General features: G+C 52.1%; 2 protein-coding genes across 4 annotated transcripts in view; one reads left to right on the top strand and one right to left on the bottom strand.

Annotated features, from left to right (window-relative positions):
• The window catches only part of Recql5 (RecQ like helicase 5), a 40,410-nt gene that overhangs the window by 22,271 nt on the left and 6,080 nt on the right, over window positions 1–12,059 (top strand). The window lies entirely within an intron of this gene.
• Window positions 3,171–10,525, bottom strand: Smim5 (small integral membrane protein 5). 2 transcript variants are annotated; one of them, XM_029483269.1, is made up of 4 exons: window positions 10,187–10,525; window positions 7,419–7,575; window positions 5,294–5,441; window positions 3,171–4,914 (listed from the first exon to the last, which is right to left on the bottom strand). In XM_029483269.1, exons 3-4 carry the CDS (start codon window positions 5,418–5,420, stop codon window positions 4,805–4,807), a joined length of 237 nt encoding a protein of 78 aa, XP_029339129.1. In that variant the 5' UTR covers window positions 5,421–5,441; window positions 7,419–7,575; window positions 10,187–10,525; the 3' UTR covers window positions 3,171–4,804. The 2 variants fall into 2 exon arrangements, with proteins under 2 accessions (XP_029339129.1, XP_021031079.1); XM_021175420.2 differs by lacking the exon at window positions 7,419–7,575 and having other exon boundaries at window positions 4,331–4,914.

Raw genomic sequence — 12,059 nt, 5'->3', positions numbered from 1 at the left:
TGGCCTCGAACTCAGAAATCCGCCTGCCTCTGCCTCCCGAGTGCTGGGATTAAAGGCGTGCGCCACCACGCCCGGCTGGTGATATTTTCTACTCAGTTTCTTTTGCAGGTGTGTTCAAACTCTTGCTCTAATAAAACCAAAACTACAAGAAAAAGGCTCGAGCAGAGCTGGACAACAGCCCCTCCTCAGAAGGACTAGCCCACCCACAGAGGCACCTGTGCCCACATCAGAGGTACATGGGCTGGAGGGACAGTTCAATGCTAGGGGCACTTGTTGCTTTTCAAAAGACCCTGGTTCAGAGCTCAGCACTCACACCAGGTGGCCACAGCTTCCTTTAATTACTCAGGAGACCCAACACATTTGTCTGGCCTCTGAAGGGACCAAGCATTCATACACATACATAAAACATTAATAAATCATTAAAAATACAAAATGAATCTGAGCTAGGTGTGGTAGCACATATCTTTAATTCCAGCATCCAAGAGGCAGAGGCAGGTCTGTGAGTGTGAGGCCAGCCTGGTCTACAGAGTGAATGGCATGTCAGCCAAAGATATCTACTGAGACCCTGTGTCAGAACAATAGCAACAAAATCAGGTCTGTGGAAAGAAATGTGTCATTCATAGGAGAGCTGCTTGGTCTAGCATTTTTAATACTCTATTTCTATTGTATGTGCATGGGTGCTTTGCCTGCATGTATGTCTGTGAGGATGTTGTATTCCTTGGAACTAATGTTACAGTTGTGAGCTGTCCTATGGGTGCTGGGAATTGAACCTGGAACCTTCAAAAGAGCAGTCATGGCTCTTATCCACTGAGCCATCTCTCCAGCCCTTGTCTAGTTTTGAATAACTGCTGTACCCAAGTAGATCTATTGTCTCAGTAACTGTGAGGAAATAGATGTTTACATGAATGTAGGCAAAGATACATATAAAAACAAATTTTAAAAAGAAACGAAGCCGGGCGTGGTGGCGCACGCCTTTAATCCCAGCACTCGGGAGGCAGAGGCAGGTGGATTTCTGAGTTCGAGGCCAGCCTGGTCTACAAAGTGAGTTCCAGGACAGCCAAGGCTACACAGAGAAACCCTGTCTTGAAAAAAAAAAAAAAAAAAAAAAAAAAAAGAAACGAGGTAGGGACAGCCAAAGAAGAGGAGAACATTTCTAGGACAAAATTAATCTGTGCACATATTTTATGATATGAAATTTGTAATACTCATTTGTGTTAGTATGATGGTTTTTGTTATAAATTGCTTTGAAAATGTTAATATTTCACAAAATTTGTCTGCTCTGCTAAGTGCTGCTGCCATGGTTCTTGGTTTTGCAATAAGGCATAAAATTCAGGCAATGAAATGTGCAGATCTCATCCTTCTGAGGAACTGAGAACAGACACTGCTAAGACAGGCTATATGAGAAGGCAGGCCATGGGGAAGCTGGTGAGACCACTGTGCACTGAAGAGGCTGGCTCTTGAATGGCATAGGATAGTGACGGTTAGGACCTTCCCTAGGTTTGATGTAGTCTGTTGTATGCCTCTTCTGTGGTCACCAGCAATCTTCTGACAGCCCAGGTCAGCAGCAACTGTTTCTGTTTCCTACCGTGGAAGACCTCTGCCTCCTCTACAGTTAGGTGAAGTCTGTCCACCCCTGAATTTGTCAGGCTGCTGTTGGTTATCTTAAAGGATGGGCTGTCCTAGCACAGGGCAGGAATGTGCAAGAGAACTGGCTTCTTGTGCTATGTCCAGGGTGGTCCATGGTACCCACTGCTCTGCAGCTAGACTGGGAACTAGAATGTTTTCTAGCAAAGGAGAGGCTTCAGTCTTAGCCACCCTACAGGAAGGCTATTCATGATGCTAATGAAATCTGCTGAAAGAAGAGTCTGGAAGGAACTGGGCTGCTACCCCTGAACTGAGGGCTTCCAGGGACCTCCAGCCAACAGTACTGGGAGTGAAGAATTTGGGGTTTCCAGTACCCTCCCCTGTTTCTGGGACTTTCTTCTGATGCCTGGTTGAACCCAGTACTGGTCCTCAGGTGCTGGAATCTCACCCACTCACACAGAAGCAATCTTGGGGCAGAGTTTGAGTGTGGGGGTTTGAATGTAGGGTTGGTTAATAGAGATAATGGAGTCAGAATCTTCTGTCTTGTGTCCCAGAGGCCTCGAGCCCTAGGTGTGATGAGCAGGTGCACTGGAGCCAGGCTGGCCGGCTTTGCCACTTTTCAGCTTGCTCAAATTATCTCGTGCCACTCAGACTCAACTTCCCTGTCAGTCAATGGAGCAATAATGGCATCTACAGGCCTGAAGCATCATGATAGTTAAATGAACGTATCTGTATCAAAATGCTCAAGACAGGAGTAGGCTTGTGGAGAATGTCTGTAATCCCAGCACCACAGAGGCAGAGGACAGCCAGGAGTTAGGTGCCAAGGGATTTTGCTTCTCAAGTTCCATCCAGGGCTCCTTAGTGAGATTGTGTAAACAACAACAAGGTCTGAAGAGATGGCTCAGCAGTTAAGAGCACTGACTGTTCTTCCAGAGGCCCCAGGTTCAGTTCCCAGCACCTACATGATACTTGACAACTATCTGTAAATTCAGTCCCGAGGGATCCAACACCCTCACACAGATGTACATGTAGGCGAAACACCAGTGTAATGAATATAGTTTCCAGGCCCTTTAAAGAAAAAAGAAAAAAGAGCAGGGGGTTGCTGGTGGTAGCACACACCTTTAGTCCCAGCACTCAGGAGGTAGAGGCAGGCAGATCTCTGAGTCTGAGACCAGCCTGGTCTATGGAGTGAGTTTTGGGGCAGCCAGGGACAGCTAGGGCTATATACACAGAAATCCTATCTGGAAAATCAATCAATCAATCGGAACAAAGCCAAAACTCAAGACAACCTGCCATATTTCCTGTAATCCTAACATTTGAGAGGCTAATGTAGGCCTCATGAATGGGGATGCGGCTCAGTGAAAGACCACTTGCCGAGAGTTCTCACAATCTTCAGGGCTTCATTCACAGCACCACAGAGAGGGTTTAAAAGCAGCGTGATGAATTTTAGTTTCTTTACCATCATCATTCAGTGGTAGTTTGTGTTTGTGTTTTTTCAGAGCACTCTGCCACTGAACTAAATCCCCAACACCTGTGTGTTTGTTTTTGAGAAAAGGTCTTATGTAGCCCTGGCCAATTGGCGCTGACATAAGTCCACCTGCGTCTGCCTCCAAGTGCTGGGATTAAAGTAAGGGCTTGTTCAACTCTGAATCCCAGTTTTTAGGAGCCAAAGACAGGTGGAGTCTTAGATTTCTTGTCTTTGTTTGGAAACTATGTCTGGTTCTCCAAGAACCCAAACCTGTCAGCCAACTCTGTAGACAGCAGATAGTCAGACCAGCCAGTGAGAACTGGCTGCCTGTATGGCTTGGACTGCCAGCTAGAGGTGGCAGGGGCTGACTTTCCCTATCTGTGACCTGTCTTCAAGGTAGGCGGGCTCTGCTCCAAGCAAACAGAACATGTGCTGCAGAGACTGAGGGGTCAGAAGTGAGTAATTAGAGCCTTTGATGGCTAGAGAGCCCAGTCCTGGTCCTGTTGACATGTATGGAGACTCACATGTCTGTCCCCCTCCTCCACATTGAGTTTTGTAGCTGTGTATCTGGAAGAAAGTAACCTGCCTGGGGGTTTGGGGGGAGAGGCAGCATGACAGCATCTTGGCAGCACTGTTCTTTAAAATGGGCCCTGGTGCTCTGGTCAGGCCTGCTTAGGAGGGCAGGTGACCACAGTTCATGATTATGGAGTTCTAGAGTGTGCCCGGCACTGTTAGACTTGGGCTGTCTTGCTGGATATCCCAGGAAGCAAGTGCCACGATTAATCATCTCACCAGAAGGAAACCTAGCTTAAGAGGATTGGGTCACGAAGCTGGCAGGTGTCAGCTGAGGGTGTGTGAGCCGAGTCCAGACAGCACACAAATAGGAACAGGACCAAAACATCAAGGGGCAGGTGTGAAAGACAGTACTAAGAGCCTAACCTTTCTTCAACCTGAGGCTGCTAGTGTGAGGTATACAGACAGAGTTAGGACAGCGGGAAATGTTAAGAGGCATTCCTGGGCCTACCACCTGTCCCGGGGCAACAGCCTCCATCACTCAACACAGCAGGGGTCTGGAAGCCAGCAGTGAGAGGATACAAAGCAGGAATGTCGCTGTGTCCCTCCTCTGTGCCATGGCCTTGATGCCCTGGTGGCGTCCCTCCTGTGTGATTTTCCAGCTTTCATGGTCACACAGAGAGCAGTAGCCCGGAAAGAACAGTCAACAGCCATGCCCCTGGAATTCTGGCACTGCCCTTCCGATACACAGAGCCCAGCCAAACCTCATAAACACATAACCAAAAGGTGTTTACTTGGAAATAAGCAGACAAATTTCAACCAGAATGCTGCCATGTTCCTCCCCCTCAGCAGGAGGCCTGGAGTCTGATAAAGTGCACAGAGTCCCTCGCTAGCTTACTTCTCTTTGGCATAGGTCAGCAGAGCCCCAGGAGCCAGCTCCTGACAAGCATGAGCTGTTCCCTAGTGAAGTGCGGGACCCTCAAAAGGGTCAGCTTAGCAGACGCCCCGGGTGGTGGTCTGAGTGAGACCATCAGCTCCAACAGAGCCCTGTGTCCCCGCAGCCGGAGTCACACTTGTTTCCTTGATAAGACTCCAGATGTCTGTCCTGTCACCTGGGAAATGCCACAACTCGGGCCAGGTGACCTTTGTCTGGAGGAGTAAAGTGGCCATGGTAGTAGCCTGGGTTACAGCCTGGAAGGCTCTTATCCAGCTTCTCTCCAGGCAGCTCGCTGTTGTCCCTCATCTGGGTTTTCTGGGCCGCACTGGGATCTTCTGCTGTCTGCTCTCAGAGCAGCAGCAGTGAGCACAGCAGCAGCTGCAGGCTATCAGCCCCAGCACCAGGACAGTAGCTGAAGGGAGAGAAAGGCCCAGAGCTGAAAGGCCAGGGAAAGAAGTGATGGCCACCCTCCTTCTGGAGACCCTCCCTCCTCCCCACCCCTGAAGGACTGGAGAGGCTGAGAGGCCTGTTGTCTCACTCCACTACCTCGTGACTCCTTTTGACTCCTTTCAGTTCATGGCTGACACCTGGTGGTTTCCAGTCCCCAGCACTGCCTAGCAACTTAGGCAGTGTCAGAGGATGTGGCAAATCCCTTAGCTTCCTCTGGGACACTGCTTTTCCTACTTCTTTGAAGGAGACTCGCCAGCCTTCCAGCTGGCACCATGGTTGGTCTCCCAGGTATTGGGACACTAAGGGACAGAGCTGAGGGTCAGGACAGATGCCCCACTTGCCTGTGAAAAGAACGATGATGGAGAAGGCCACGAGCTCCACGGGCTCCGCCTGGGGGAGTTGTTGCAGTTTCAGCAGCAGCCTCTCTCCCACAGAGCGAATCTCCCCCACAAAGTCTGTGGCTGCCATGGTGGTAGGGCTCCTGCCGGTCTGTAACAACAGAGACAGTGAGAAGCCTAGAGTCCCTGCTCGCTGGCTGGGAGGTAGCTCCAGTGAACAACCTCTCCCATCATAGCCTGCAGAACAGGTTTGTCTGTTTCAGCCCTGTACCACGGGTGCATCCAAGGCAGAGGGAGACAGGGAGTCATGGAAGTCTGCTCAGTGGTAGCCCTCAGCCCACACCTGGCTGGAGCTACCCCAGGCAAGGAAACCTTGTGATAATTGTGAGCTGGAGAGAGCCTCTAAGAAGGGGCTGTCAGGTAAGGTTGCAGTTGGTGAAGGTTCTGACCATCAGATGGTCAGATTATCCTGTTGCATTCCTTTGTCTTGAGACAGCAGCACCAGGTTTTGCTGGGGTGCCTCAGCTGACACAGCTTCCTGGCCCGCCTCCCCTAGATGCCCTCAGGGGAACGAGACAGGTCTTAGGATTCTGTGTAGGAGGAGAATCCGACTCCAAGAACAGGTTCATGAGGACTCTGGCTGGAATCAGCTGTAGAGTGAGGGGTTGTGGCTTGAATAATATGAAGCTGAGTCCCCAAGAAACCCCCCCTTCTCCTCCCAGGCCAGTGTCTCTACTCATATTACTGTCATGTCAGCAAGAAGGGACCACGCGGTATCCCCGGAGGCCTCATTTATCCAGATGGGAGCGGAAGTTCTAGGACTGGCTCAACCGACTCTTCCCCCCCTGGCCTGGACCTGTTCAGTTGTAACCAGAAAAGACCTGTGTGCAGAGTGGTGACGGTCCCGGGCTCCTGGAGAGAGCCTAGGCAAAGTTCTCGGCAGAGTTTGCTTTGAACGTGTGCCTCCTACCCTTACATCTGTCCTGTGAGTGAGAACAGGGACAACCTTGTGCCAGTGCGTCCAAACTGGTTCTTCCTGAGGGTTGGGGACAGGTGACCAGTCTTCGATGATTGCCACCTTGGCCTTGGGCTCAACCAGGCAGGTGGTTCCTTCTGCTGTGATGTGTGACACTGGCTACTCCCATTACTCCTGCCTGGCACATAGCTGGTCTAAAACTGCCCTGAAGGTCATGTGATCGGGTCATCCTACACGTGTGCACTCTGCCTGTGCAGCCTGCCTGGCTGCCTGTAGCTGCCCAGTGTAGAAGGCCAGGCCCTTTCGAAACTCCTCCACATCTCCTTAGTCGCGTTGGCCCCGGCTGCTGCCCTTCTTCCCTAACAGTTCTTCAGGAACTGGACCACAGCTGCCAAACATTTGGACTTCCTTTCTGTAAAGCACATGGTGCTTTCTCAGAGTTTGTTGTGTGTTTAGTTTTCCTTTTCGTGCTACTGGGGAATAGACTCCGGGACCTTTCTTAAACCAGGCAAATACTGTGCCGTGGAGCTACACTCCAGTCATGTGGTACCCTCTAACTTCATCTGCCCTTGTAGAACTGCCACGATCCTGCTGTCTCAACCCCTCCCCCTCCTGTGCATGGATAGGCTCTTTATCTCTGCTCTAGTGGAGAGGAGAAGCCCTAGGGAGGGGCCTGGCTCCAGGAACTCTCTCTGGGTGGGGCCTGACAAGTGCCAGGAAAGACAAGGATGGGCCTAGCCAGTGCCCCTCCTGTTGCCCATATACTCTTGATAGAGGCCTGCCTGACTTTGTGCAAGAACCAGGCTGTAGCTATTTGGAAGCCCATGGGCTGAGCACAGTCAATACCGCCTGCCTCTTGTGGGACTGGGGCATCGGTTTTTATCAGTTCATCACCACCAGAGTGGGGCACACCAGGCTTTATGAGAACTGCATGTGTTGTCACTAAAGGCACAGATCTGTGTGTCCTGCTGTTATGAACCTAAGACCGCGTTCCTTCTGGTGAGAACAAAGGAGCTGCTGCCTCTAGCCAGTTGGAACATGCTTGCAAAAGGACAGTGATGTATTCGCCCACCTACCCTGGGACCTCTGTAACATCCCTGCCCCCCAGAAATAGTGTGCATAAGGTTCAGAACCAGGGCTGTTGTTTCTTACCCTCCCTCTTCATCTATGTTTGGTCTGGCTTGTTCAGTCTGACTGGCACTGTGCCCACATTGCCTCACGAGCCCAATGGAGACACTCCTTAAAAGCAGAAGCAGGCAGGAGTTGGTGGTCAGGAGAGCTTTCTCACTTGTGTGCCACACCCTAAGACCTAAAGAGAAACGGTGGTTAGGGGGAAAAGAGGCACCAGCTCTGTCAGGGTTGGTGGGGTTGGGACCCTAGGTCTAGCTGAAAGGTCTAGCAGTGTTAATTCCCAGAGCAGGAAGAAGGCAGTAGGCTGGGGCTGGGCCTGCTGTGCAGGGCAGTCAGGCTTTGTTGGTCAGAGTTACTCCCAGCTTCTCTCGTGTTTTCCCTTGTGCCTTTCCCCACTCCTCTCTGCATTCTGTATGGCTTGTGGAGTTGAAGAACTGCAGACTTGTGCCCTGTGCACCTGAGCTCTTCTCTGTAAGAACGTGGACCACCTATTGTGGGAAGCCTCATAACTTTGTGCCCAGGGCTTCTGTAGTCATCCCCACTGGAAGCTAGGTGGGACGTGGCCACCTATGCAAGCCTTGGGATGTGACCTGGGGCGTTAGGTCTTGTCTGTGTTACCAGCAGAAGCAGGGCTGCAGAGTATGGCTCTCTGCCCTCAAAGGGCTGAAGAGGAACCCTCTTTGCTTGGCAGTTGATGTTTTGTTATTTTAAGCTCTGACCCAACATAACAAGCACATCTCAGAGGGGGGAGCAAAGGGGTCTTGTTCTCCAAAGAGGAAAGAGGCACATTCCAGCAGGTCTCCAGGCATCTTCCCAGTGGGCTATTTAAAGCAGAGCCAACAGACACTCGGTGCCCAATATAACCTTGTTCCCCAGCCGTGGTCAGGGGGAGAGGGAGCCCTGGAGCTGGGCCCCATTGACTGGATACACCCTAGGTTTGGGTGAAGCCAAGCAAAGCTACTGGTAATTTTGTGTTTCCAAGGCGATCAGTCCCAGGTTCGTCCAATTACTTCTAAACCATACTTTATGCCCCAAACCTGGGGGAACTAGAGTCTCTCTTAATGCTGTGTTCGGTAGAGCAAATGGTAGCTTTCTCTGGTCCAGGAGGGGGAACAGGCTTGGCTGCCACTGAAGCCCACTGGTGCCCAGGCTGCTTGTGCCGAATATTTGGAACCTTCTGTGGATGCTCCACAGGCAGTGGTCAGAGAGCTAGCACAACAGGAGGAAACTGGCCGAGCTGGGGGACTGATTGGTGTTCCTGGGTGTGGCATGTGACACGGAGGTTCTTGCTATACAGTAAGTGTCCTGTAGGCCAGACAGCAGAAGCTTGGCCCCACAGTTTCTCTACTTCCTCCTCGTCTACTTGATCGTCCAACTCCAGCTCCCCACACGGATGAGGGCAGGCAGCGTGTCTGTGCCTGATAAGAGTCATGGGGGCTCTCGGCCCCTTTTGTCCGTTGAGGAGCATCTCGAATGAGACCAACAGATGTGAGAGACCTGAGAGGTCAGAGCCTGACCAGCAGGGTAGAGATGCCCACTGTGTACCCTGCTGAGTGTTTGAGCGACTCCGTCTGTGCTGGGACTCCAGTTTGAAGTGGGTGCTTGAAGCCTTGGTGGTTCTGCTTCCCTGGCCCCCAAGTTTTCTAGACAATGGAGAGGACTTCCTGCTCTGGTGGCCAATAGAAACTAAGTGAGCTCCTCTCCTGCAGCCATAGAGGCTGGGCCTCCCTCTGAGCTCAGGGACTGCTGGAGCCTGTGTGTCCCAGATGCAGCTCAGCTGCAGTGCAGTCCCTCTGTTGCATAGTTGTTAGTATTACCACAGGCGTTAGCTTCCCAGTCCCACACAAACCAGAGTGCACCCCCTCTGCTGAGCCAAAGACACTCGGCCCTCCCCCTTGGTTTCCAAAACTGAATGATGTTTTTCTTTTTTACTGGATAACAGCGTGTTTGCTTTGGAAGGGACGTCTCACGGGGACTTGAACCCCAGTGTGAGGACAGGAGGCAGAAGGGCTTAGCAGCCTCCTCTCGTGAGGCCTTGCCCAAGAAGGTTGTGCTTGTCCTGCACAAGGACTGAAGAGAAAAGCTGTCTGGGGGCAACCATCCGGGGTCTTTTCCAAACTCATTCATGTAGTCACAAACTCCTTTCCAAACCTGGGGTTTGAATCAGGGTGCATATCCTTGGCTCAGTTTTCAGAGATCATTGCCAAAGGAGGAACAGGGGGTCCTGGTAATCTAAGTGGGTGCGGAGACTCCTCCCTAGGATGATCCTGAGCCGAAAGCACACAGCGGTGAGCAGGTCAGAACTCCAAAGGACAGGAAAGCTGCTGCTCTTGTCCAGCACCCAAGTAGGCAGTTCTGCTGCCGGGTCTACCAGCTCCTGGGGCCAGAGGCCATTCAGCAGGCTGGGCACACCTTGTCCTGAGCCTTCTTGAGAACCAGGGAGGGCTCAGCCCTAATCCTTGTGGAAATGGAGGCTCAGCAAGATTAGGGGCCATATCCTAAACTCACTGGATAGAAAAGGTTTAAATGGATGTGTCCAGCAGCCCCCCAGCCCCTATGCCACACACCGAGTAGCAGTACATCCCCCTTCTCTAGTACCAGGTCCCAGGGGAAGAGCACTCAGGTGTGCACACAGAGGAGGTGACAAAATCCCCATAGGAGAGTGGCCTAATATATCCCCCAAGACGTTCCTCTCCGAGCTCATGCTAAGCTGTGACTCCTCGCCAGAGATACGAGACCCTGGCTGCCCTCCTTTCCCGATCCTGTCACCTCTAGACAGTGTCTCTTACCTGGGAGCTCAGATGGGGGGGGCCACGAAGAGGTGTCCCAGTACAGAGCCTCTGTACCTCCTGGAAGTCCTTTGGCCACCACCTTTGACTTCTTCACCAGCACTGCCACTTTCCTGCCTGACAGGCGCCTGCTTCTCACTCGGGCACCTCCTGGTGCTAGCTCCAGGTTGCTGACAGCCAGCTGCTGTCCAGCTTCAGGGCCTCATCGCTTCATCTTTTTTGTTGTTGGTTGTCCTGGAGATCTAGGTGTCAAATTACAGTTGTGGGGAGGAACCCAGGGAGCCCTCCCCTGAGCTTGACTCGCCCTCCGCGCCCTGTGCCTTTCCCTGCCTAGGAGGTCGGTCCACTCTGCTCTCTGGATCCCAGATGGTTCCCTCTCTTATTCTTCCTCCTGTTCTGCCCTCCTCCTGCCTGTGGGCCAGGCTGTAGGCGGAGGGCTGGGGTTGGGCTAATGACAGAAGTGCTTGGCTGTGGTTCCCTGTGGAAATAACCCCAGGGGGCTCCGTCTGAGGTTGTTGGAGGAAGAGGGTGGAGTGACTCCCTCTTGGGTGCCCCAGCACCCTCTGGATGGCTTTTTTGGCTTGTGTCCCTGACCACCCTGGTCTGTCTCTTGGGCCACACTCTGGCTGCTCTCTCTGCCCTCTGCCAGAAAGAAAACCGGGCTACAGGACCCCCCAAGCAAGTCAGCAAGCTTTCAAGCAGCCCTCTGGTGTGGTATTCTGCCATCAGTACCAGGGGCATCTGCGGGGAAGATGAGGATCCTAGATGCTTTAAAAGTAGTCCGAGCCGGGCATGGTGGCGCACACCTTTAATCTCAGCACTTGGGAGGCAGAGGCAGGTAAATTTCTGAGTTCGAGGCTAGCCTGGTCTACAGAGTGAGTTCCAGGACAGCCACGGCTACACAGAGAGACCCTGTCTCGAAAAAAAAACAAAAAATAAATAAGAAAGAAAAAGAAAGAAAGAAAAGTAGTCTGCTTGTTTTAGTGAGGGGCTTTGGGTCCTTCTAAGAGAAAGGTCACTGCTGGTCTCATCCTGCTCAGCTGTCTGCATGCTCCTGGCTCTGTTGGCCCATTAACATTTGTCGGTCTTGCCACCAGCAGACCAGGCTGCAGAGGGAGAACTGACCTCAGCTCTGCAGTCAATGGAGCCCTTTGAATCTGAGCACAAAACCCCAGTGAGCCAGAGCTTGGGGGCAGGGTGTAGACAACCATATGGTCACAGTGCCTAGATGCCAAAGCTTCTCAGAGACAGGACAGGCCACCACTGTACAGGCAGAGGGAACGTTTGTCGTATATATTCAGTGTTAGTGGGAGCTGGCTGTAAGAGCGCCCCCCAGTGGCTGTCTCAGCTGTCTTCCTGCCACTTCTATGCAGTTTTAGGGCTGTTCTTCACTTTGCTGGAGGGACCCTACTTCTTTAGAAGGTTGCATTGCAATTTGCTTTCGTTACAATAGCCTGCTGTGTGGGGTCAGATCCGCAAGCAGTGTTCAGACTAAGAAAACCCTCTGTTCCAAAGCTGTTAGTGCCGGCTAATCTTAAGCCTGGGCACTCAAACTGCCCTGCCTTTGCTGTCTCTTCTGGTTCCCAACCCTGCACCACATTTCTGGCACTAGAAATGACTGTAAGGACCCTGATAGAACAGTGGCCTCTCCCAGGGCCTCAGCCTGGGGATCCGAAAAGAGACTGGCCTCCTGCACCAGGTGGGCTTCCTGCCACCAGCTTGGGTAGGGAGTGGTTATCTGCAGGGGAACATCTGGAGTTAGAGGGTGAGAGGGAGGCTCGAGTGAAGCTGGATCTCCCTGGCTGAGTGGGCTCACAAGTGACTAGGCATGATGGCCGCTCTCAGCATTGCTGTGCCTCTAGCACAGTGACTC

This window comes from Mus caroli, chromosome 11 (assembly GCF_900094665.2).
Source record: "Mus caroli chromosome 11, CAROLI_EIJ_v1.1, whole genome shotgun sequence".
Taxonomy (NCBI): domain Eukaryota; kingdom Metazoa; phylum Chordata; class Mammalia; order Rodentia; family Muridae; genus Mus; species Mus caroli.
This window is presented reverse-complemented; position numbering and strand designations above follow the sequence as displayed.